Source organism: Hydractinia symbiolongicarpus, chromosome 10 (assembly GCF_029227915.1).
Source record: "Hydractinia symbiolongicarpus strain clone_291-10 chromosome 10, HSymV2.1, whole genome shotgun sequence".
Taxonomy (NCBI): Eukaryota; Metazoa; Cnidaria; class Hydrozoa; order Anthoathecata; family Hydractiniidae; genus Hydractinia; species Hydractinia symbiolongicarpus.
This window is the reverse complement of record NC_079884.1, coordinates 9,346,278-9,373,216: the sequence shown is the minus strand read 5'-3', so window position 1 is coordinate 9,373,216 and position 26,939 is coordinate 9,346,278. Positions and strand designations below refer to the sequence as shown.

The window sequence follows — 26,939 nt, the reverse complement described above, 5'->3', positions numbered from 1 at the left end:
TGTATTGTTAACAATACATTATGAATATTCAGGTGGTGCCTCTAGGTAGCGTTGGTATAATTCACAGACTGTATTTTTTTAAGAAGCTCCTGTTTACCCTCTTCACGACCTTGCGCGACTAATTGCTGTCGCTCTAGTTCTTAAATCGTTGAGACGATCTTTTTCGTACGTTGGCGAATCTGCTCCTTGAGCAGCATATATTTTTGTTTCTCTTGGTTTTTTAGTGAAAATTCATAATCACTTATCACTCCATTCTCAATAGCCCTTGATATAAGATCAACTATTAAATTCAGCTTAGTCTCTGCAAGAAGTCTTATTGAGTCGTGTTTTTTGCGTTTATAATTCATCTTCTTGCCACCTTGTTTTAATGCTGTTTGCCCCAATCCAACGGCATGCTGATCCCACCCATCGCGACGGCTAGAGATACTCCAATACCACTCAGCATGCTTGCAATACCTACGCCTAATGTTATCACGCTTATGGCGAGTAATCCATGATCCATATAATGGATCCAGGTACCATGCATTCCAATTTTTTTTGAAAGCTTTTCACGTTGTTTAACTTCATTTCGTAGGTATATTTCGATCTCTTCGATTTTCTTCAATTGATAGACCTGACTTTCATTATTTTCTTGATCAGGTGCACTTGGTGGTAAGCTCGGGTATAATTTCATAATATCTGTCATATTTATTCTATTAGCAAGTGTATGGTAATTCCTACAAATGATACGTTCTTATTATGGTGATATTCATCCGTCAATCTCATCTCTAGGCGACCGTCGAGCCCTTCAAAGGTAGAAATACAGGAGTGTCGAAAGTCCAAGTTAACATGTCTCCCCATGTGTTTTCTTTTGTTGGAAGTACGGCCAGAATTTTGGACTTTTTGCCGTTAAGGAGGCAATCATCCTCGTCTAATTGAGGGCAAACAAGCCGCAATCTATGGTATACATCAGTTTTGTATAATGAATCATAGTCACCCTTCATATAGTATTTTTTACTAGGATCGTAGGGTAGACCCAAGAGCTCTTGCAGTTGTCGATGAATCACCACCGTGTACCCGTCATTGACACGTAGCCTGCATAGTCCATTTTTAAGCACAAAAAGCTGTACTTTGCCCTGTGCCTGGGTATTGACGATGGCCGCGATATCTTCAATCTTATACAGGCCGTTCATGATTTAAATTCTAGTAACCGTCTGATCAGGTCCTACCTTACGGATAGTAAACTCGTTATTGCTGTAGAGGTTCAACCAAGTAGGTCGAATGCTGATGGATTTCAGGGCTATCCTCGTATCCTGCCCTAGGTAGTCATCAAATATCGTAGGTTTTTCGATATCAGTAATATAAAGTTGTCTCATTGTTTTCTTTTAAAAAAACAATGAATATTTACTCGTACAACCCACGGGCAAAGTATGCCCCTAATCATGACAGGTATTTGGAACGGCTTAAAGGCTCGGATCTCATAGTGCAGGATATAGTAATAGACGCAAAAGGGTCCTCATTCAAAGTAAAATTCCTTGATATTTTCGTATTCTACGTGTTCCATAGTAACCATTCGGTTGATGAATGGAGGACCCACCCTCTCAGCCTCTGGACGCAGCTAAATTTTGCGTTATTTTGCGCCACATCGACTTGTGGTATATCAATGCAGCACTTTAATTCTCCTTTACCGCTCGTGCGCGCTGTTTACCGCTTCCATATATACTTCCAAATTCAAGAAATACTGGAGGAGCTGGAAGTACCTTTACCAAGCTCTTCCCGCTTCAATATCTTGAATAACCCCTTCAATAATCAAAAGCTCCAGCAATTAGCACGTGAATTTGGAGTATCTCCAAATTAGCAAGAATGGAAAAATGAGAGTATTTTTAGCTCCTGGCAGGCCAAACGAAAAGATTATCCTGGTGCGGGACTTAGTTATTTCGATGAAAATTCATGGAGCAGATGGATAATTGAAAATAGTCAGGGTCTTACACGTATCGGCATTGAAAAGTGTACACAAAGTGTAAGATACTATGCGTATTTGATTTTGGAGTCCCAAGCCAATGCGCGATCAGGAATTATTGGTAATCAAGGCAGTTCTATCGATGCCCAAAGGCTTTACTTGACTACATTCGAACAGCTGGTCATTAGACCTACAAATACAGGTCGAGAGATTGCGGAGTTTGAGAATGTACTCCATGCCAGATCCAAGGTAGACTTCTCAGTAGCATATGGGGTTTACATGATACCCTCAGATATGAACCTGAGGATCGGAAATGTGCAAGGTTTTAACAACAAGATCCTGATCAGTCAAGACCATTTCAAAATTGGTATCAATCCCAATATCAACGCTCTTTATGCTATTGCCAAGCCTATACCAAGGAAGCAGGTACATGATATACCCCTCCCCCCACCATCCTCCGAGGAAGCTGCTGTTCACGAGGAAACTAAGGCTACAATTATCACTGTGGGGATATTGCTAATTAACACCCATATATGGATGAAACATTAAGATTTTTATCTGGTAAACCACATAATTTACCGGAATAATCTACGATCTCTTCCCACTCCTGTTACCCACGTATGCAACGACGATACCTACAGCTCCCGCGATGGCCAGGTAGAGGTGTCTCGCTACATACTCCACGACTTTAGCGGCTACCCGAAAGAAGAATGACACGATCGTACCAATTATCCCGGGAAGGGCTGCATCTGCCTTCCCAGCAAGGTATTTAAGGAACCGTCCGAGACGCTCCAGCTGCTTTTGAACAAATCCCTTGCTACCACTACCTCCTCCTGCACCTGCTGCTGACCCACCACCCGTAACAGCGAGCACGATGGTAGAGACCATCAATCCAACAGCAGAAACGATGCTGGCAATCGTGATCCCCTGTTCCTTAAATAGGATTGTCAGCTTCTCCCTTAGCGATGTGTCGTCCTCAGTGATCTTCATAAGGGTCTCTTTAATCACCTTAATCTGATTGTGGATATCCTTATCCCAAATTTTTTGTTTCTCCTCGGACACACCTAACCTCTTCAGTTTACCGCTGAGAGTCTGAAGCTCGCGCTTAAACCCTTTTCTTTCACTTTCGTCTAACGATTTGGTAAATGAAGTATCCTCCATAAGGCTCTTCGTTTCATCTAGAACATTCTCGAGTACCGGCAACATTTCGATGTCACCAGGGTTATTCTGGAAGGTATCAATATCATTCATAAGTTTCTGGGCCGCTGTCTTACTATCCTTGCGTGGTGTAACATAGTCGGTAAAACCTAAGGCATTCAAACGCGTAGGTCCTAAGGCCGTCCTATAGATGCAATAGCTCTTAGCTCACCGGTCTTAGTAGTAAGAACTATCTCTTTATAGTCCCGTTCCTCTTTCGTCATCTGTCTAAAAACAAGCTTTTTACCTTCATCAACCCTAAAATAATAATAATTTTTATCGGTTGACAGCCTTAATCCTAAATGCTCGCTAAGCTTAGCATAAAGATCGTCGACGTTTTCCTCTAAATTCTGTTCCCCAAGCCCAACATCCAATCGCCTACGCGCACTTCCATGCTGTTGTCCTGGCGTTAGGCTGACATCAGGCTCGGGCCGAATTATCTCGCTTTCACTGCTGAACTCCTCAGGCTCGTCTTCTATGTCTCCTTCTGACGTAAAGTCCTCAAATCCTGGATTATCCATAGTTTATTTCAACTCCAAACCACTATAAATAAACATGTCTAACATATTCGGAAATAAGCTAAATCCATACAAGGAAGTCAAAACTTTACTCGGCATGAAAGGGAAAAAACAGAGGGTGAAAATCAGTCACGTGCCGTCTACCATTGGTGCCAATGAAGATTTGTACGCGGCGTGCCTAGCCTTGGTCAAAACGACGTGATTTTCCCCGGCTCAATCAAGTTGCTTTTCGACCTCGAGCTGACTGGTACGAATACTAAACGAACCATAGTCTCTAATATCGGCAAAGCATCGGTACGGGGCTTACGTATTACGCTGAATGGTAATGAAATTCAGAATATCGCCGACTACGATGTATTCAGTGTATACAAAGACCTGTGGATTTCAAAATTCAATAGAGAGAATAACTTAATTTTGGAAGGGATTAATCCTAATGATGGCACAATTAGAGCCCTCCAGGTAGGGGCGTCTGACCATGTTGGAACAAATGAAGAGAAGGCCATAGCCGCAGCGTATGGAAAGACCTTCGCAATACCTCTTGGATCCATGTTCGAACTCACGAGGGATCTCCCATTCTACCAAACGGGCTTGAGAGATAGACTGCAGTTTGTGATTCACTTCGCTTCATATGGTGACGTTATAAAGGATGCCGGAACCCCAGCGGCAGGCTCAACAGCCGCGAAGGCAGCCGATTCTTCCTAAAAAATAACAAATATTTGTTTGCAATTCGGCAAGGTGACAAACGAAGAGCTCGCAAGTGCGATAATGTCGAGATACAGCCGCCTCGCTCTACCATATGAACGTATACTCAGAAGTAAGGTGGTGACCATGAAAAAGGCCGATACCAGCTACAATCTACAACTCGATACGCCGAGCAAGAGCCTTAAGGGTATTCTCTTGTTTTTTAAAAATACCAATGCAGATAAGCCATATTCTGGGAATAATGAAAAATTTTATAACCTAAAGATCGAGAGGATCTCGATTACTGTGGAAGGTGAGCCCTCGGCTTTATACTCTCATGGCATGATGCAAAGAGATCATCTGGAGAAAATCGTTGAACTGTTCGGATGCCACGATAGGCTAATATCTAACGGAACGATATGCATTATTTATTGATTTCAGAGCAACACCTTATCACAGCTTACATTGTAATGGGCCGCTTTTGCAGAGATTGAGTGATGGTGTTACTCTCCACATCACGAAAAAAGCCGACGGTGCAGGTGATATTAGACGCTACGTGTACTTGATCCAAGATGCTCAGTTGAATATTTTAGATGGTAGATTCCACAGTGTCGAGTATTAAAGACCAAATATTCAGTATCACGCGTTATTCTATGGTAATACCATAGCATAAATATGGCATCCCTCGCGATTATGGCAGGAGGTGCGCTGATCAACGCGATCGCATTCAGTGGAAGTAATTACCTGTTCTCAAAATTAAGTAACCACGGGGAAGCAGAAAGGAAAAGACATGACCTGGCTCTTGAAAAATTCCAAGCCGCTCAGGCGCAGTGGGTGGGTGACAGACAAGCAAAAATAGACTGGTATAACCGACGTCGGGAGGAACAACAACGGGCCCGACGAAAGTAGACAGTACTATATCGCGACGATCGAGAAAGCTCCAAAGCTCTCTGATTTTTATATACCCAGCAAACAGCAACAGGACGGTGAACTGACGTTCATTCTTGTCTCCTTAGCTACATGGGTCAAACACTTATACAATATCGTGAAAACCATGAACAATACCAAGACTACCATGATTGGTATTAAACCAAGCAAGGCGATCATGCTTGATGAAGTCCCATTCGCGAGAAGCGAAGAATATCCCGTAGAAAAGCCTTTGACTGATGATGGCCTATATCTATATCTCCTGCAACCTGGGGAAGAACATGGGATCAAAAAAGACGCGCGACTGATACCTGGTGGAGCAAGAAAACGTACAGGCTGGATCGTATCGTGACAGGTACGAGCTTGTTATACTATTTGGCAGATGGACCCGATCGATCTTTTGTGGCTGAAGAGTTGATGCTATTACCCGAGGATGTAGAATTACCTCCCGAGCATGTAAAAAATTGGTTAGAAATTATCGATTTTGTAGTTCATAAGAGCTACAAAAATGTATGCCTAATCTTCTAATGCCGGATCACCCAGGTCGTATAAGTGATCGTGTGTAAGATCAATAAGCCTGAAGTGACATATGTAGCGCTCCATATGTCCTTCTTCTTCGAACCGATTAAACGCATGCATCCCATTGGCGTTATCTATAACAACGATTTCTTCAGACTCAGGATATTGAAGCCTGATCCACCTCCTTTTCTTAACAATACCACGGCGCTGAACGCGTGCACAGTAATATGGAAGATGGTGGTACTTATCATCTTCAGATGCAGTATGCTTGCAAAATATCATTATAACATTATCCTTGCCAGCATCATTGGCATGTGGCACGGTTCCTTGACGAAGTCTCGCAATTTTCAATGTTCGTAGATCGAGTTGATTTTCTCTTTCATGGAGGTCTTCCTCAAGGTTGGTAATGGTTACGTCCCTTTCCTGAAGATCAGCGCTGAGTATTGCTAGGGTTGACGATGCTCTTCGATGGTTTCTTGTAATTTTCAATCCTTTTCTACGCCAGCATTCTCATAATTTCAAGAGCCTTTGGTTTTCTTGAATGTACACAAATCTCGAGAGCACCGTCCAAAGAGATGAATACATCGTGAGGATTTTTAGTTTCCTTTTGCCCGGCATACTATGCCGGGTCCTGAGCATTTAGCTCTATACGCGTCTTCTCCGCTATATTTAGAGCTCTACAAGATGTTCTTATATCAACAATCCCAAGAAATTTCCCGATATCTGCACGTTTAAAAAGTGGCTGATTTGCGCATCGAATAGAGTTTCGATGGCTCCAGCGGGCAATGTGTTTAAAGCAAGCGAGGACATTTTTATTATTTACATTACCCAAACCAGGGTCCATATTATTAGGGTCCAGGGTCCATATATTATTAGTTATGAAAAAATACTTAGTATTCTTTTCCCTATATATTGATTCACGAAGCTCCTCCTGGAGGGCCTCTAATTGAGATTCGAGATAAGGGATGCGATCCATCTCCTCATGACAAGCTTTCAACTGATTTTTTAATGTTCTGATGTATGCCATTTATTTATTCCAATATACTCCAGGTCCTTGGGTGCTTAAGCCTAATATATAAGCATGCGTGCTTGGACTTTTTGAGTTGATTTTTGATTATATCCCAGTCGGTAGGTTCTATCAGGTTCGTCTCTTCATCAATAATTTTCATATCAGAACGCTCACTAGGGTACCACATGAACAGCTTCTTCTTTTGCCGGCGGATATTTTTAGGTAATGCCGTATAACTCTGAGTTAGGAGCCAGAGACTGTGCCCCCGATGCCTCCCGCTGATAGCGAGCTTAAGGAGCGGTTGACGCTTCTTATCCATACTCTCGTCGGCTATCATATCGTCAACGATAAACAGAGTGCTTTCACCGGCCAGGAGCTTTGATAGTTGTTGGATCCAATCAAACAACTGGTCTTTGGGATCTATCAAAAAAACATAATCATCTTCCCACAGCGAGGATCTCTCCAAGTAAGTCTTGTTCCAGCGGATGGTGGGGCAAAGGATAATGATATTTTGAAATGATATTTTGTCGGTACTCGTTCTCGAGCAGGTCCAGGACTGAGTATATGCTATTGCGCATGACGTCATATATTATTATGTGTTAGTTATTGGCATTTATATATTATTATGTGTTGGTTATTGGCATTATTGGGAATTTCCCTTTACTCATATTCTGTATAATATGAATATATACTATTATATATGAGTATGTATTGATTATTGGCATTTATAGCTATATTATTATGTGTTGGTTATTGGCATTATAAGGAATTTCCCTTTGGTCGACGTCAACTGTGCCAGAAGGAACATTTCTCTATCTCTCAGCCAGTCTGTGTAATTGATGTCTTTTAAATACGTAAATAACGAGAATGTGCCAAGACAGGGGATCAATCTTTTTAAAAACCTTTACTTTTTGTATACTTCATTATCAAAAACGTGGGATCCTATGTTTAACTCACCCCATTTGCGTAAAAATTTATAATGGCTACCGCAATTGGAATATAATATACTAGTCGATAGCCCGTAAAAAAACCACGGGTTCGCTCGTCCTTTTTTTACCGCATTGCGTGCTTCTCGCTATTGCGCAGCTAAGCTACCATTTTGCGTGACAGACAGACGTATACGGGTATTATAATACTAGTTATTCAAATCCGTGGAATAATCCACTTAAATTTGTTGTGCTTCTTATCACAAAAAAGTTTGTTGATAGTTTTATTAAGAAGGCTGAAAAAGAAACGTTTTAAACGAAATCCCGTGGAGATATAAAAGGTTATAAACATTTAAAATTTATTCTTATCACAAAATCATTTGTTGTCAGTTTCATTTTAAAGACGCAAGAAACTATCACTTTTGACCGAAATTGACAACTATAATAAAAACGTTAATTACCTGTAACTTTACTCGTATAACAATTTATAACAAAGCTCCCGTTAAGGTAAATTTAATTTCGCATGCAATAAAATTCCTTACTAATGAAATCACTTTATTTTATCACATGATTTGTTTTAGCCTAGCATTGCTCTTTTCGTCAAAACATTTTGTTGTTAATTCCATTCAAGCGGGAATAGATAAAACCAATATTAAGGGAATAATAAAAATTAATTACCTGTGACTTTTGTGTAATAAAGTTTTACATCATTACGCAAAAGTTTTTATGAGAACAATAAAATAAATTAACCATGACTTTCTTAAAACAAAAATTTTAAATCAATTTGAAAAAGCACACAAAAGACAGAATAAAAATAAAGTTTAGCAAAAGTGACATGTTACCGCAGCTGTTTCTTTAGTAAAAACATTACATCCACTTTGCCTGTCACAGAGACACGGAACTGGCGTATTATTATATAGATAGACTAGTCGTTAGCCCGTGGAAAATCCACGGGTTCGCTCGTCCTTTTTATACCGCATTGCGTGCTTCTCGCTATTGTGCAGCTAAGCTACCATTTTGCGTGACAGACAGACGTATACGGGTATTATAATATAGACTAGTCGTTAGCCCGTGGAAAATCCACGGGTTCGCCCGTCTTTTTTATACCGCATTGCGTGCTTCTCGCTATTGCGCAGCTAAGCTACCATTTTGCGTGACATAGACTAGTCGTTAGCCCGTGGAAAAATCCACGGGGTCGCCCGTCCTTTAAATTAACCTGTTGCAACAAAGTGGACAGAAATATATCGCATTTGGTATTGATGCGCATTTTAAAAATTTCGTGTTTCCGTTACGGGACACGGCTTTCGCGGATACACAGACAGACAAACGACGGGTATTATTAAAGAGATTATGTTCAGAATAAGTGACACGGCACCAATAAACTCTAGTTCATAATATAGTTAAACTAGTCGATATGGCCCATGGAAAACTTAACTTAGGCAGTGGAACAATGTAAAAGAGAACTGTCACTTGTCATCAACCCGTTTATTCCAAAACGGATTTTGGGACCAAGGGTCCCAGGCTGTCTTTAGTTACCCACACGTTAAAAAATGACTGACGTCACCACCCCGTTTCCAAGTTATTTGGCCTTAAAGTTTTAAGCGCATTGTAATGGCTTCATTAATTTAAATTGGGCTATTAACGTTAAAGTAGTTTCATTGACGTCGTGCCGTAACGTCAGAAGATTTAACATTGGAGACACACTCATAACATTATGTTACATAACAACGTTATTTTTATCATCACATTGAGAAAGTTTTAATAAAAGGTTTAATAAAAGTATGATTGTGATGAGTTCGTGTGTACTTAACAGTAATCGTTGTTTTAGGGATTTCCATATTAAGAGTATATCAACCGTAACTTATTTATACAGCAAATAAAACATGAGCGTTGGCCGAATATAATAATATAATATTTTTTGACATCATTTTCAAAAAGATTTTAAAGGCGACGGAAAGGCAAGGTAACGGCAAATTTCAGATTTTCTTTAGTTATGAAAATTACCACTTTATAGGTAAAGTAGATACTTTTCAACTTTATCGAGTTTACCATGGAGCCCACGTTTGTTCTCATTTGGTGGTTACGATGCGATATTGTAAATCTTATAATTTAACATAACGTCCCGTCCAATCAGCATACCTTATCGGTTAAAACAAAGCCGGAATAAAAAATTCGGATTGCGAAAGGCGGAATAAAAAAAATTAAGGTAGAAAAGTCAAGATAAAAAAATCGGAATAACAAAGCCAGGATAAAAACGTCGGATTAAAAGAGTCGAAATTAAAAATTCGGGATAAAAAGTCGGAATAAACAGGAAAGAAGGTCATTTTAAGTTTCAATCGGCAAAAATTTGGCACATATCGCAAGGCGAGAAGTGCACTGGGAACGAGGTTGGGACACTTCTTCTAATTAACCAAAGTTTATCTTCTTTTTTTAGTTATCTGAACATGCAATTTTTGCATGGATTTCATGTCAGTTAGATCACATGAATGAATTCGTTACTAGCGAATAACATGTGATTGTTATAAACATCAGAAACGAGTAGAAACAAATTGTGACAAATCCATGCACATAAACCCACTAAAAATGAAGTCTCCTGCATTTAGACCTATTTTACCTGCTCATAATCTGCTATAGAAACTCCTACTTACGCTCTGGCTATGTTTCTTGTACCAAGAGAAATCGCTAGAAGCCATGCGGGCTTAATTATTATATAAAGAGGACGTCACACATAATTATATTTTATTGTTTTTTTTAACAAATCAAAATAACGCATTTATGCAGTCAGGGGGTTAGGGAATAAATAAACGCGAAAAAAAAATGTCGCTCCCCGTGAAAACATTCTACGCGACGCTTACTATTCTGAATTAAACTCTGCTAATTTTTTAGCAAGTTTAGACGTAGATTTTTTTCTCACTAATATTCCACTACAGAAGACTATAGTTTGAGGTGTGGAGCAGTTATTTTCTAATAATGTCGTCAGTACTGTCAAAAATATACCTAAAGTGCGCCTTGGTGAATTATAAGAGTTTTCGGCAACTGAATCATTTTCTCTTTTTTGGTTCTTACTACAAACACATATATGAAGTGTGTGTTACCACTGGGATCTACACTAGCCAATACATTTCTGTGCTACCACGAACGTACTTGATTGGATGAGTGTCCTCGGTCTTTTAAACCAGCATAATATGTTACGTTGCTGACATTTTTGTTCGGTTTTCTCCCCGGAGAAGAAGATGTTTTTTGCTTACATAAATTCTAAACACAAAAACATTTACTTCACAAAAGAGACGGAGATTGATTATTGTCTCTCCTTTTTTGATGTTTTGGTGTCAAGAAAAAAGGGGTATTTTAGTAGCATAATACCTATGTGCTACAAACACGACCTATTTTACACCTTGCTCTATCGTGTTTTTCGCATTTCTTCTTCTTCACAGAAATACCACTCCGAAGTTGTTTTTTTAAGGTTGTTTTCAAGAGAAATGGTTATTTTATTATTATTTATTATTATTTATTTGTTATTTGTTATTATTTATTGTTTATTATTATTATTTATTGTTTACTATTGGGCATTCATTGTTGCATTCAGTATTATTAAACTGTAAATCCTCAGAATCTTAGACGATCACGTTTTTATAATCATCCATTTTTGAAATTGACAATTACTAAGTGGGACGAGCGTTTTAAACAAAAATGCGGAAAAAGGTGCTGATGTTTTTAAAAAAGACTAGTCGTTAGCCCGTGGAAAATCCACGCGTTCGCCCGTCCTTTTTATACCGCATTGCGTGCTTCTCACTATTGCGCAGCTAAGCTACCATTTTGCGTGACAGACAGACAGACAGACAGACGTATACGGGCATTAAATATAGATAAGAATTAATTTCCAAATCACCATAACTATTTCAGCAAAAAGAACTTAAAAAGACTGGGATCGAAGCTTTCCGCAATGACGAAGCATTTTTTGTTTTGCTTTAGAAATAAAAATTAATTTTGTCAATTAATCATAAAAATTATGTTCAAGCCCGGTTCTTACCTAAGCTCTTGGAACCAAGTTGCATTACAATAATTCAAATATTTAAATCAACTAGATTATTTTTATTGTTAAAATAGGCATGTGAGAACCAGGCCCTATGCTCAATTAACTGATTATATTCTGACCAAACTTCTTTATGTCTCAGATTTTGGTAAAGACGAGATGGAACTGCGAACACCAAAGAGCAACCAAACATTCACTGCTCACTTAGAAATCAATGTGAACAATGTCCCAAAAAAACAAAACGAAGAAATCCATGCAGCTATTATCGGTACCGGCAATTACGCCCGAGCGCTGGCTAGCCAGTTTCAGCAAGCAGGGCTAAATATTTTAATTGGCAGTCGTAACCCTAATCAATTAAAAATCGAAGGAGTTGAACTTGTTACTTATGAAGAGGCTGTACGTAGATGTGGTATCGTGTTCTTCTGTGTCCCTGCACATGCGTTTAATAACGTCGCTACTGCGTTGAAATCTTTGTTGGTTGGCAAAGCAGTCGTCGATGTAAGTAACTTGGAAAACCAAGATGACGCATCGAATGCAATGCATCTTCAATCACTTTTGCCTTCATCTGTGGTTGTCAAAGCGTTGAACACCGTGTCCGCATACACATTGGAAAACGGGGCATATGGTGCAAGCCGGGATACGTACGTATGTGGTGATGACGAGGAAAGAAAAAGACAAGTCGTGCAACTACTGAGAGAAATCGGATTAAACCCGATTGATCGGGGTGGCATCCGATCTGCTGTCATCATAGAAAAGTTACCATTCCGTTTTTTCAACGGATGGGGCGTGGCTGTAGCAATCACTTTTCTGACACTCGTTCCCATTCTTCTATACACATATCTCCGTTTCTTTTGGTATGAAGATCAAAGTAAAAGAACCGACGAAGATCTCGCTCTATATGTTGCCAATCGTACCATAGGATGGCTCATGTTTTGGCTTCTTGGTTTAACCTACCTACCTGGAATATTAGCAGGATTTATACAACTCGCATTGAGAACTAAATACACTCGATTTCCAAGGTGGTTGGATCGATGGTTAAAGTGTCGAAAACAATTAGGCTTGATATGTTTGTTATTGGCTTCCATACATGGTTGTATGTCGTGCTTGGTGTTGGGAGCAGGCGAAGCAAAACATATGTCAACTATTACAGTCATCAACAAAAACGTCATTCTTTATCAACTGCTGGACACGAAAGCGCAAGTAAGCCTGCTTTTTGCTGTTTTAGCATTGGCTTTAATGGGAATCCTAGGTGTGACGTCATTGCCATCTGTCAACGCGCGTATGAGCTGGCGAGAATGGGACTTCGTGCAGAGAGGGCTGGGGTTCACAAGTCTTGTTTTTGGCTTTCTCCATGTGATGATTTATGTACATAAGTTGTGGGATCCGGACTATAAATATGGATGGGAATCGTGGAAAAGAGAGAAAGGAATTTTCCCACCTGGTGCTTTTGTGATGCCAATGTTTCCCCTGTTAGTTATCATACTAAAATTCATTCTGATGCTACCTGGTTTGTCTTGTTACCTGAATAAGATTCGAAAGGGGAAAATTGGTTACAGATATGAAAAGAAAACGACAATTTAATATGGATAATTTTGCACAAACTAATTTTCATTTAAACTTTGTCCACGTAAAAGTATTTTTACATAACATAACATGCGATTTGTTTAAAACAATGATGCCAGTATGAATGGCGCCTCATATTTTTGTATCTATGTAATTATTATCTCACGAAAAAAAAATGATTGTAATCATAGTAGTTAATTTCAAATATTTCAACTTAATTTCAAATCAATTCAACTTAATTTCAAATATTTTGCTGCAATTAGGAACAATTTTCACCAAAACCACATTTAAAAAAGAAGAAGATTACCGTGTGCGCATATGGCGTAACATAACGCATTTTTAGCATTTACCTTTTTATCTAATAAACGCCCCCTTTTACTAATAACGTCAAACAGCACAGTATATGGATAGATAGATGGATGTGCATATTTTATAAGGTTACCCTCGCATATATACCCTGTCTAATTTTTTTCAGGAGAAGTCGTGGCTTAGATGGGGAGTCCTAGAGTCTTTAATGCCAGTTTAAAGCTACGCATACACAATTGCGCGGTACCACAGTGTGCCGTCTCCCCAATTTCCCTCACATGGCTTGGGTTAACCCGGGGCTATCGTAACATCACTCGCCCATATTAAACCGCCCCCAAGGGTAATTAAACCCCGGTCTCCACACAATGTGCAAGAGTTATAACCATTATGCTACAGTGTCGTCAATGTATGGACAATAAACAAACATGTCAACCATTTCCCCTCGTTTCCAGGCCTTCGAAAGTCTGATGTCAGGATAGGACCAAAAGTGGTTTTGTTTGCCGTCAAAAGCTACCTCTTCGTGCGTACTCCCAGTTGCAAGACATGGTAAAACGAGATGAAAAACTATCCAGCTGCCTATAACTTTCAGAAAAGCTCATTTTGTAAACAGACAGTAACCCGGAATTTTCTAGGTTCAATCTCAATGAATAACCAAACCTGGAAACGAGGCTTAGCAGTTTTGGTCTAAATTGAATCAGATTTAATAGTCACCTGATTTAAAGATTGGTATGTCATAAATATTTTATCACCACAGTCTAACTGAGCTGATAATGGCACGTATTATGATGGGTGCCAACGAAATGCCGAGATAATAATGTCGGTTAAAAATGATTAACGTAAAACCAGATTAAATTCTCAGTTAATTGTTTGCAAATTATTTTCAGCACACTCAGCAAAATGACAATAATCATATTGTTTTTCTTTGCTGTCCCCCGCTACATATTAAGGCAAAGTTAGAGGGAAGTTTTCACGAAGTGTGTACACTGAGAAGCAAGTATTTGCGAAGGAGTACATGTATGTATAGAAAACACTTGCATTTTTCGAATACATGTTTTCTTATGTAAGAAATTGAATTTTCAAAATGCGGCTTAAAGGTGCTTATAAAAATACTTTTTCAGGCCCAAAAAAAGAGATAGGGAAATGTATGTTCAAGCACAGCCCTCTCAAACGCATCCCATGCGCACCCACAACAAGTCCCTAGTATTTACCGCACCATCCGATACCATCCCATAGTGATCAACATAATTCAAGGACCTATTATTCACTGCTGTGACGTCATCAATGTAGAATAAGAGGTCCAATATTTTCTAACACAATTCCCTAATAATCAACGCGCATGCAGGGGAATTTCCCCCGGGGAAATAACCGTGTTTGTTTTGACCAGAATGAAATATTCCGATAATGTTAAAATTCTGTACAATAAAGAGAATGAATTCATACACTGTCAAACAATTACGTGATATCGCCAAAACTCGTGGTTTAACCGGGTATTATAGACTACGCAAGGCGGAATTGATTGCCTTATTGGAGGACGATATCGCAAGCCATGAAAATTGGATCAAGGTTGTTGAAAAGAATCCCCATATGCTAGAGCATGTACCGGGTCAATTCAAGACCCAGAACATATGCAACAAGGTTGTTGGGGGGGAGCCACTTTTTCTCACCCATATCCCCGTTCAAAACGCAAAGCATGTTTAATAAGGTTGTTGCAAAGGAGCCCGGGATGCTCAATATATGCCGGATCAATGCAAGACACAGGACATGTGCAAATGGGCTGTTATGAAAAATCCCCGCCTGTTTGAGTATATGACGGACTTTTTTATCACCCGGGACATAATTAGTAACATGATCATAAATATTAGGCCCGAACTACTCTCTGTATATTGCCAGAGGAAAGCCGAAAAGGCTAGGATTAAAGAGGAGCTAGCCCCGATGGCCTGGCATCCAGATAGGGTCATCGACTTGTGCTTTTTAGAGGATGAAAAGGGAGATCTTGAACAATTGTGGCGGTTGGCCTGAAACGTTATCTTACAGCAATTGTTGTAAGATAATACTACTAATAAAGATGAGTTTTAAGACACAAGACATGTGCGACGAAGCTGTCGAAAAGGATCCTGAGGTACTGAAATATGTGTGACATATAATATAATGTGTATTATTGTCAATATAGTTTGAAAAGTATGTTATTTATGACCTTCCTTACCGCCATTGGTCTCTCTCTACCACTTGTAACCCTGGCATGCGTACAGGAGGAGGAGAGTAAGAAGTATAATAAGCAGGGAATATAAGACCTATGGGAACGTCTTGATGAGCTTGAGGATCGGCTAATAAATGAATGAATATTGTAACGACTGTGAAAGGGTACTCGATGTAAATGACAAACGTACCTGTGGACGTAGGTTTGTGATAAAGGGTAAAATGTTATGCTGGTACTGCTATCACGAATATATCACATAAAATGGGGGTGGCTGTGCATGTACCATGACATGTAATTCTCTGAAGTCGTTCATATATATTAAACAAGATGCTGAAATTTGAAAATGAGCTTGTTAAATCTAATTTATTTTACAATTTTTCTTTTACCTTCACGGACAAAAAAGAATGGCTGCTAAGCGAGGATTAAGAAACCATATATTTTATAGGTCTTTTGGGCCTATAAAATATATGAATAAAATTAAGGCCTATATTCAGGTGAAGATTCTACATAGTGCTTGCATATTGCACAGATTGAAGTTTTTTATAATTTTGTCCTTGCCTTCTTCTCTGCTCTTGGCAACCAGCTGAGCTCTCTCCTGTTCGTTGATAGCATTAACAATCCTATTAAACCTCTGCCTCATTTGCTCCTTAAGCAGCATATACCTCTTCTTTTCCCTACTGATCAGGCTGTACTCGTGGTCACTGATAACGCCGTTTTCCATTGCCTTGCTGATCAGATCTACAATCGAGTTTAGTTTCGCCTCCGCGAGTAGCCTTATACTATCATGTTTTTGGACTTAACACGCAACCGTTTAGAGGCGTTCCGGAGACAAGGCTGCCCTATTCCGGCGGCAATCGCGAGTCCCCCCATGGCACAGGCCAGGGGAACCACCAGACCCGAGGCCATAGCTCCATTCCCAAGCCCTGACGTAATCACGTTCACACCAAGCAGTCCATGGTCGCAGAAGCGTACCCACGTATTGTGCATTTTAAATTTTTTGCCAAGTCTATTACGCTCCTTTATATCATCCCACAGATATTTTTCTATTTTCTTTATTATTTTAAGCCTAAAGACCTGTCCCTCATCCTGATCAGAGCCTTGCGCAGGTGCACTCGGCAAACGCGGATAAAGTTTGCTGACATCGCTCATATTTATTCTATCAGAATGCACATGGTTATATTGAAAAACGTGACGATCCTCTCGTGATGGTAGACGTCTGTTAGCATAAACTTCAGACGGTCCGTGGAGCCTTTTAATGGAAGGTAAACAGGGGTATCAAAACTCCAGATTAACATGTCTCCCCAGGCGTTTAACTCCTTGGTAGGAAGCAAGGCCAGAACCTTGGATTTTTTGCCACCCAAAAGGCAGTCGTCTTCATCCAATTGTGGACAAATAAGTCTCAATTTCTGATATGTATCGGTCCTGTATAAGCTGTCGTAGTCACCCTTCATATAATACTTTTTTGCGGGGTCGTAGAGCAGCCCCAACAGCTCCTGCAATGGTCGATGAGTCACAACCGAGTAACCGTCACCAACACGGAGTCTACAGTACCCATTGTTCAATACAAATAGGTTAATCTTACCCTCCGTCTGGCTGTTGACAATAGCCGCGATGTCCTCGATCCTGTACAAACCCTTCATAATCTCGATACGAGTCACCCTCTGATCAGGTCCCACTTTCCTGATCGTAATGTCATTGTCACTGTATAGGTTCAACCATCCGGGCCTGATACTGATCGATTTCAAGGCCATGCGAGTGTCTTGTCCCAGGTAGTCCTCGAAAATCGTAGATTTATCGATATCAGTGATGTACAGGTTCATTTGTTTTAAAACAAAACATGAACATATACCAATACAATCACTCGGCAGAATATGAAGGTAACAGGGGAGAATGGCCACTTGGTGTCACAAATTTGGAGCACCAGCACCTCTACGTGAGTACGAAGTCTCATATTTCTGTGGTATTCCCCGTGTTTACTAAGTATGCCATAAAAGTTCCAACAAACTACCTTGATTACTCTGTTCAACTGGGTTGAAAAGGGCAGGCGCTGGATTACTGGAACATTCAGGTCAATTTTGCCGCTCATTGTACGACCACGGCATTAGGAATCTGTGCCAAGCACGTGACGGGTTCGGTACCCCTTATAAACTCTATTTTTAAATTCCACGTCTATTACCACATGTGTCGTATTCTGGCAAGAATGAAGGTACTTATGCCCTTTGACGATGGGTTCTTAAAGTATGAGAACCCCTACTCCACATCCGCATACGCGCCGGTATGTCGTGAGTATGGTGCAGATCCTAATGCCTTGTATAAATTCAAGGCCGTCATGTCATCATTGACAAATGGTAGATGGTGGCCGCAGGTCGATGGCGATTGGGCCAAGTTTATTATGTCCACAAGCCAAGGCTTGACATCGGAGGGCCTGACCAAACTAAGCAAGAGTATCCGGGCTTACGTGGTTTTATTGCTGGGGCCACAGGCAGGTGCCAAAGTATCCCTGATTGGCCTCAATGCTGGCAACTTCACGGCAAGGCAGATCCTGGTCCAGAAATTTGAGGCCATGGTTCAACGTCAGGAGAATGTAAGCCATGACATTACGGAGTTCCAGAAGGTATTGCAGTATGCCAGGACCCCGGTGAACTTCGCTGTCATGCATCGCGTGTACATGTTGCCATCCGACATGAATCTGCGCATAGGCAATATAGTGGGGTATAACAACAAAATTTTGATTGCCCCTGCAAGTGCGATAATTGGTATCCGGCTTGACCTAAATAATAAGCCTATTGCAGGGCATGCCGCACCCTTCAAGCACATACTACCCCCAAAGCATACCATACCACCAAAGCATATAACACCTACATCTCCTATACATACTCCCGATCATACTATACAGGCTATACCGTTCATACCTACAAAACATAGTATGCCCGAACCAAACCAACACGAGGATGCCAAGATCGGCCTATATATGGTTGAGAAATAATAAGGCTTATTTCACTTATATCACGACAAACCCAACAGCGGCAGCAGCTGCCATGTACAGATGCTTAGCTGCATATGTAACGATAGTTGACACCACTCTCAGAAGGAACGAGACCACTGTACCGATTATCGCAGGCAATGCAGCACCTGCTTAACCCGCCAGATATTTGAGAAAACTTCCAAGCTTTTCAAGTTGCTTTTGTACGAACCCTTTTTCACCACCTGCTGCGGCACCTACAGCACCCCCAGCGCTTCCCCCTGTAACAGAGAGTGTGATGGTGGAAATTAGTAGACCTACGGCAGAGACCACACTTGCAATGGTAAGGCGTTGCTCCTTAAAGAGTATCTTCAATTTTTCAAGCAGAGTTGTATCATCCCCAGAGATCTTCAACAGCGTGTCCTTAATATGTCTCAGTTGGCCATAAATATCACGGTTAAGCTTTCCTTCATCCTTTTAATACCCCTCTCAAGCTTTTCAATGGCTTCATTCGAGCCTTCATGGATCTGACCATCGGCATCTACCTGATTACTTATTCTTTTGATGCTATCCTCCGAATTTCTAATACTTACATTATATGAGGATATTTTGTTTTTCAAACTTTTAATATTCCCTTGGTAGGTTTGGAGTTCAAGATCGAGTCCTGTTAATTCACGTTCGGTGAATTTGCCTGAGAATGAAGTATCCTCCGTAAGGGTTCCTGCATCGGAGAATGGCGTTTGCTCCATAAAGGTCTCAACACCATGCATAATTCTCCTGATATTATTGATAGTTTCATCTGAATTATCTCACCGGGGTCCTCACTCTCATTAACAATAATATTAACCTCCATCGCAATATTAACCTCCGGACTACCTCCATCTTGTTGGGCGTGGTGACAAGCGTTCTAAAACCAAAGTCACCTATGGTGTTTGCTCCTAAATTACTTATAATAGACCCGGGGCTTCGTAAGCCACAACCCCCAATCTTATAAATTTTTTTGGTAATATCCTCATCTTTATAAAAAAGACGTTTTCCTTCCACACGAAAAACTTCATAGGGGATCGCATGGACTTCCACCGATTCCATCCTTTGGTCCTTTCTAATTTGGTCATATAATTCATTGACCCTCTGAACCAGCAACCCTGCCCATATCAATACTCATCATGGTATGTTGTTGCTGTTCCAATGTTGAGGTCCCAGATGTTTCGGTTAATTGCGTTGACTGCTGGGCATCCTCTTTATCGCCTTTATCATTCTCATCATGCCTACCTATGTCTTTTTCATCTGTAAAATTATATCCTGGATTATCGGCCATCTTTATTCACAGCATTTTCATCCCATATAATAAATAACTATGAACGCATATGGTATTCTGATGGACCCTTATGCAGAAAGCAAACAGCTTCTTGGTATGAAGGGACGCCGGCAAAGAGTCCAAATTTCCCATACGCCATCAACCATCGGCCAGAAAGAAGATCTGTACGTTGACATTCCCAATATGCCCCAAAATGATGTCATTATCCCTGGTAGTCTCAAACTCCTGTTTGATCTGACGCTGACAGGGACCGATACAAACCGTACGATCGTGTCAAGCATAGGTCAAAGCCTGGTAAAGAACCTACGCATCACTTTGAATAACAAAGAGGTTCAGAATATTAGCGACTACAATATTTTGGCTGTGTACCGGGACCTCTGGCTACCGAAATTTGATAGAGACAATAACCTTATTTTGCAAGGTATCAATCCCAATGATGGTACAAATAGGGCCCTACAGGTCAAGGCCACCAATCACGTAGGGACGAACGAGGAGAAGGCCATCGTTAAGGCCTATGGGAACACCTTCCGCATCCCCCTGGGAAAAATGTTCGAGTTAACCCGGGATCTCCAATTCTACCCAGCAGGCCTATACGACAGATTGAAATTCATCATCAATTTTGCGCCTTACGTTGACGTCATCAAGGATGCAGGGTCGGCAGCCCAGGGGAGCACGGCAGCCAAGGCAGCCGATGTCGCATATAAAATAATCAATATCAGGTTGGAGTTTGACAAAATTACCAATGAAGGCCTGGCAAGTGCATTGATTCGAGGCTCGCCCTGCCTTATGAAAGAGTACTCAGGATGAAAGTGATTGAAATGAAAAAGGCTGATACCTAATATAACTTACAAATCGATTTTCCATCCAAATCATTCAAAGGCGTACTGCTATTGTTTATAGACCCCAGGAAAGTGAAGGCCTATGCCGGCGTTAATGAAACGTTTTATAACCCCAGGATTGAGAAGATTAGCATCACTGTCGAGGGTGAACCCAATGAATTTTATTCCCACGCAATGCTTCCCAAGGATCATCTGGAACAGATCGTCAATATCTTTGGACCCAAGACTCAAATGTCACAATAGGACGAAAGGTATGCCCTGTTTGTAGACTTCCGGACCTCCCCTGATGACATATTACATGGTAGTGGCAGGCCACTACAGAGATTGAGTAATGGGATCACCCTCCACATCACCAAAGAAGCCGACGGGACTGGGGATTTTAAATGTTATGTATACCTGCTGCAGGATGCGCAAATGAATATTTTGGATGGTAGATTGAACAGGGTGGAGTACTAAATGACCACAATTTGTGTTTGTCCCCAAGGACGAAAACGAGTCAACATGGAAGATAACAGGAAATGCTCAAAATGTAAGCACTTTTTATCTTTGGACAAGTTTAGGATCAAGGGGAATGGTCAACCGACAAAAATGTACATCAAATGCCTGAACGTAGCCAGGACGTCACAAAAACGTGCAATATGCCTTCATCAAAGACGGAGGGCATATTGTAAAGAGTGTTAGGAGAGCGAGATTTGCCCTCATGAAAGACAGAGGAGGCAATGCAGGGACTGCGGGGGAAGTCAGATTTGCCCTCATGAGAAATTAAAGTATCGCTGCAAGGACTGCAAGGGAAGTCAAATATGCCCCCATCAAAGGGTGAGATCCAGCTGTAGGGACTGCGGGGGTGGAAGCATTTGCCCTCATCAAAGGGAGAGATCCAAGTGCAAAGACTGTGGGGGTGGAAGCATATGTGACCATCAAAGGGAGAGGACAAGGTGCAGAGAGTGTGGAGGTGGAAGCATCTGCCACCATCAATGGATAAGATCATTATGCAAGGACTGTAGAGGTGGAAGCATTTGCGGACATGAAAAACAAAGGCGATATTGTGTAATTTGCGACCCCTCCGGGCATCTGGGTGGTGCTGTAGGAAACCAAACCCGCTACACCCTAAAGGAAAACAAGGAGCTCAGCTCCAAGGAGTTCTTGGGTGTGATATGGCTACACTGAGGGCTCATATCGAAGCACAGTTTTCTGAGGCGATGAAATAGGACACATTGATCACAAGGCATCGATTAAATACAGGGAAAATGGGGATGATCCTTAGCCTGATGAGGTAGCGAAAAGACTACAGTCACTACACCAATACCCAACCTATGCGAGCAAGCGAAAAAATAGCTAAGGGTAACCGTTTTGTCTCAGACTAAAATGGCTACTCTATGATTATGGCAGGAGGTGCACTAAACAACGCCCTCGCACTTTCGGGCACAAATTTTCTATTCAGCAAACTTGCAGGGCATGGGAAAGCTGAACGTAAACGGCACGACGAGGTTGTTGAAAAGCTTATTGTGGCTTAGGCGGAGAGGATCAGAAAGAGGCAGGCCAAGCTCGATTGGTTAAACGAGGAACGAGAGAGGTAAATAAAAGCGGGTAAGAGTCTGAGAGAATTGGATGATAGTATGTACCAGTTTTAAATTGCCTCGGCCAAAAAAGCCCCGCAATTGAAGGACTTCTGCACCACTTCAAAAACCAAACAAGATGGTGAACTCACATTCGTACTTGGCTCCTTATCCCTACTAGGGTTCGTGGCATACAAGTATCTGTAACAACGTGCGTTTTTCTGACATGTCGGAAAAATCACCACATTTCGTTACAGAGAAAGAAGCAGAAAAGCTCAGTAATATTTACTATACCCTGAAACATCTGTGGGTCGGACCAAAGGCTATTAAATTACTCGCAAAGGAGAGTAGCCTCTCCAATAAGCTAGTAACTCATTGGTTGAGTAGACAACTCTTATGGCTACGGCATACAAGGGTCCAAAACGTATAGACTACCCCCAATTTACCATTACAACACTGAATGAAATGCATCAGTTCGACCTACTCTATATGCCACATGACAAGCTATATGGGAACACCTACAAATACATATTAACAGGCATCGATGTAGCCTCAAGATATAAGGTAGCAAGACCACTAAGAACGAAGAGAGCTAGTGAGGTCGCCGACAAGATCAAAGATGTTTGCAAGGCAGGACCATTACACTACCCTAAAACCCTCCAAAGCGACAATGGTTCCAAATTCAAATCGGATGTAACCAAGCTCCTGGAGGATAAGGGGGTTGAAATTAGACGGGTCACTACCAATACCACCACACATTTAAAGCCTTTGTGGAAAGCTACAACAGGGTCCTTGCAGAACGACTATTCAAGCCCCAGGATGCCCAAGAGTTAGCTTCAAATGATACCAGTAGCACTTGGGTCAAACATTTGTATACTATAGTGAAGGGTATCAACAATATCAAGACTGCCATGATTGCCATGAAACCCAATAAAGCGATCAAACTGGATGAGGTATCGCTCACGAAAAGTGAGGAATATCCCGAAGAGAAACCCCTGCCTGGGGATGGATTGTACTTGAATCTGCTGCAACCCGGAGAAGAGCACGGTGATTCGAGACGACGTGCAACCGATGCTTGGTGGAGTAGGAAAATGTATAGGTTGGACCATATGGTAAAAGGCAGCCGTACTATATACTATTTAAAGGATGGTCCCGAAAGGAGCTATGTTTTGGAGGAGTTGATGCTCATTCCTGAAGTTGTGGAAGTGCCTCCAGAGCATGTTAAAGAGTGGTAGGGGCCATGGGAGATGCCCCCTGGACCCATATTTTTAAATACTACTCGTAGGAGTAATTTTAAAAAGCGCCTGCCTACGACGCATTAATATGAAACATACCTTCGAATAGCTCCCGCGTTTCATCGTCGGGCAATGTGAAATGGTTGAGATAACATATATCGGTACCAAGACAATCGTCAATGAATCGACGCCAAGCATGTACAGCATTAGGATCATCGCATTCCGGTTTTCTCACAGCCATCTCAGGGTACATAGCTTTTAAGGTGCTTATTCTTGCACCGAGTTGCCTATGTCGGCATCAGATCATATAATGCCTATGTATACCCTTTTTTCCATGTTCGCGGGGATCGTGTTCATTGGCCTTACATAGTAATGTCACGAAGGCGTCATGCCCATTTTGGTCTTTTTTTTGAGGTTAATTACCAACCAGCCCTATCGCATGGCATGCAATGTTGGAAATATCTCGATAGGACTCCGCAATCTTTTCGATGCCCAGGAAACGTCCCAAATCGGCTCGTTTGAAGAGCGGTTGGTCCCGGTTCCATACCCTGGGGTGCTCCAATCTTACAAAAAGGCAGCATGTTTGGAATTTTTCAATTCAACCTTAATATCATCCTAGTCTGTTATTAGGTTTGTCTCTTCGTCAATTAGCCTCATATCTGACTTTTCATGTGGGTACCATAAACACAGGGATTTTTTCTTGCCCCAGAATCTGTCTTCTCAGATTCTGGGGCAAGACAGTATAGCTTTGGGTTAAGAACCAAAGACTGTGCAAGCTCAAATAGGGATTGTCGGCGTTTATCGAAATCCTCGTTTGCTATACAGTCATCGACTATGAAGAGGCTTTCCTCCCCTGCAAGCAATAAGGATAGTTTCGATATCCATTCAAACAGCTCATTTCCTGGGTCTATCAGGAACACGTAATCATCCCTCCATAATGAGGCTCTCTCTAGGTGTGTCTTATTCCACCGTATGGTTGAAAAAAAAGTTGTATATTGTGATAGTGGTACCTGTATTCATTTTCCAGGAGGTTCAGTACACACTGTGTTTCAACATCTGATCCCCATTTATTAAAGCATACTGTGCCCGCTGTAATGCCAAGGCGACTTCGGCAAGCGTAGGCAAATTAAACGATTCGTCGTATCTGAAACGTACCCTATTATTTACATGCCTCTGAAAGTTCTCCCAGGTATACCTCTCACTAAATTGGGTTTAGATATGGTCCTGTAGGAGAATTATTAACTCATATAGAGGTTGCATATAATTACGATGCTTGGAATGACCCCTTGAAATTCTCCCGAGATCAAGGCAGGGAATGCATGTTTTTGTCAGACCTTTACCCTTTGCCCAGAACTGGTTCAATGGTAGGGTTTTTTGGCATTTATAACACTGTTTGGCCTCTTCTTCCATCTTTCTATCTCCCCTCTAGAAGAAACTTTACAATGAGGTCTATTTTGGAGATATTAATGATTTTTTGTACCACCCCTGCTTAATCGCGTATTCGTCGAACAGTATCTCTGCACTCATATACCCGGCTAGTTTCAAACCATCCTCCATATCCATCTTAGCCTGACAGACTCCCACAGGGCATCAATAACCATGGTCTCTTTTGGTTTCATGTTTTCATCATGTTTGCTTGCTGCTATTTATTATTACTGCATTTTGAAAAAATCGATATTTGGTTGGGTTTCGCCTTGCTTGCCATACTGAGGCGCCAGATTATCTACCGGCTTGTTGGATTCATTTTTACCCCTGCCAAATTTATACCAGAAACCTACTCCTATAGTAAGCACGGCCAAAGCTCCAACTCCATAGATGTAAACCGACTGTATAGAACTGGCTTCAGAAGAGGCTTTGACTGCAGGCTCTACAGTACCCTCTTGTTGCTTCATTTCTTCCTTCCTCTTCTTCACGAGTGCTTCCAACTTGTGCCCCTGTGCAACCCTTCCAGGATGCTTTGGTGGCTTTGTAATGATTCTCTCTTCTTGTTTTTGTTCCTGCTCACTCATTTATTCTTATGGCACCGTCTTCGCCGCCTCCGCCGTCTCCGCCTCCTTCTCCGCGTTCTCTTTCTTTTTTCCCATATGTTGAGCTGTATGGCCCGCCACAAGTAGTGGGACTAAACACCTCCTGATGGTACAGTATGCGAGGATACCAAGGTCTGTCATGCTATCCGGATAATAGGATCTTCCTCGATATCACTCATTAGCGTCTCAACGCTGTCGATATCAACTATATTTCCAATCATGCTGGCATATAGGCTGATAACATGTGTTGACAGTGCTTTTGCAATCTTCTCACTCTTCTCCTGGAGTTACCGTTGCACACACTCGGTATGTACGTTGTCGATGGCTTCATCGGGAACCTTGTCAAGAAACCCCTCGGTACATTTTTTAGGCAAAAGGTGTCCTTTACCTTTGCGTAGGGCCTCATTTAAAATTTGGCGTTTATCAATAGGCTTATCAATATTTTGATATTCTACGGAGGCATTGTCGAATACTTGTGCAATATTACACATCCTTTTATTATATACCGATATCGAAAAAGTATGTAGGCAATCATGGCATACGGTAGTATTACAGCGATATACAAACACAGCTCCATTTTATTTCCCTGTAGCCTCTGGCAAGCGTTGTAATTTGATCCTGTTGTACAATCCGTTTATCATCCGCTCTGTTGAGTGCCAACTTGTTCACCTCTTGCGTATAACCTTATAACCCTTGTTTTGAATAAGTACCTGGTTCCTATATATGTCATTGTCCTTTTTTTCCAGACACCGCTTCTAATCGTCGAAGGTGATGGATTTTTCGGTAACGCATCTCTTCCCACCCTTTCCTTTGCAAACACCGCCTTCTTTGGTAAGGCTCTTATAGGCATAGAGTTTGGCCCTAGAGTCAGGCTCTTATTCTAAGCTACGTTTCGACAGCTACAGTTGTCATCGACGGGTAATGATCGCAATCATTCTTGGATATTCATTAGAGGATCGAAATCAACCAACCAGATTACAGCAATTAAAGTAATTACGGACGTAGATAGAAGCAATAGGTTGAATAAAATTTCTTTTTTAAAAAAATTCGGTTTCTGTTACACGTTTCTTTTTCTGAAAGTTCGCTTTTTTTTAGGTTTGTCTCGAACAATTTTGCATTTTTTCTGAATATTCGCTTTCCGAAGTGCGGGTAACCTTATCTCTAGAAGTTAATAGGAAATACTATTG

The 26,939-nt window shown here is 41.2% G+C and overlaps 2 protein-coding genes across 2 annotated transcripts; both read left to right on the top strand.

The window, feature by feature from the left end:
- Positions 1-9,526: 9,526 nt before the first annotated feature.
- LOC130612516 (metalloreductase STEAP4-like) lies at positions 9,527-13,537 on the top strand. Its single transcript, XM_057433836.1, has 2 exons — positions 9,527-9,679; positions 11,892-13,537. The coding sequence occupies exon 2, from the start codon at positions 11,909-11,911 to the stop codon at positions 13,328-13,330; it is 1,422 nt and encodes a 473-aa protein (XP_057289819.1). The 5' UTR covers positions 9,527-9,679; positions 11,892-11,908; the 3' UTR covers positions 13,331-13,537.
- Positions 13,538-22,886: 9,349 nt separating this feature from the next.
- Positions 22,887-23,725, top strand: LOC130612841 (uncharacterized). Its single transcript, XM_057434186.1, has 2 exons — positions 22,887-23,319; positions 23,373-23,725. Exons 1-2 carry the CDS (start codon positions 22,887-22,889, stop codon positions 23,723-23,725), a joined length of 786 nt encoding a protein of 261 aa, XP_057290169.1.
- The last annotated feature ends 3,214 nt before the right edge of the window (positions 23,726-26,939 follow it).

What these genes read in the sequence shown, in the direction of transcription:
- LOC130612516 (XM_057433836.1), top strand. Translation starts at nt 11,909, where the DNA reads ATGGAACTGCGAACACCAAAGAGCAACCAAACATTCACTGCTCACTTA.
- LOC130612841 (XM_057434186.1), top strand. Translation starts at nt 22,887, where the DNA reads ATGGCTACGGCATACAAGGGTCCAAAACGTATAGACTACCCCCAATTT. An exon ending in AAGCCCCAGGATGCCCAAGA is followed by an intron (nt 23,320 to 23,372) that starts GTTAGCTTCAAA and finishes TGTATACTATAG; the next exon opens with TGAAGGGTATCAACAATATC.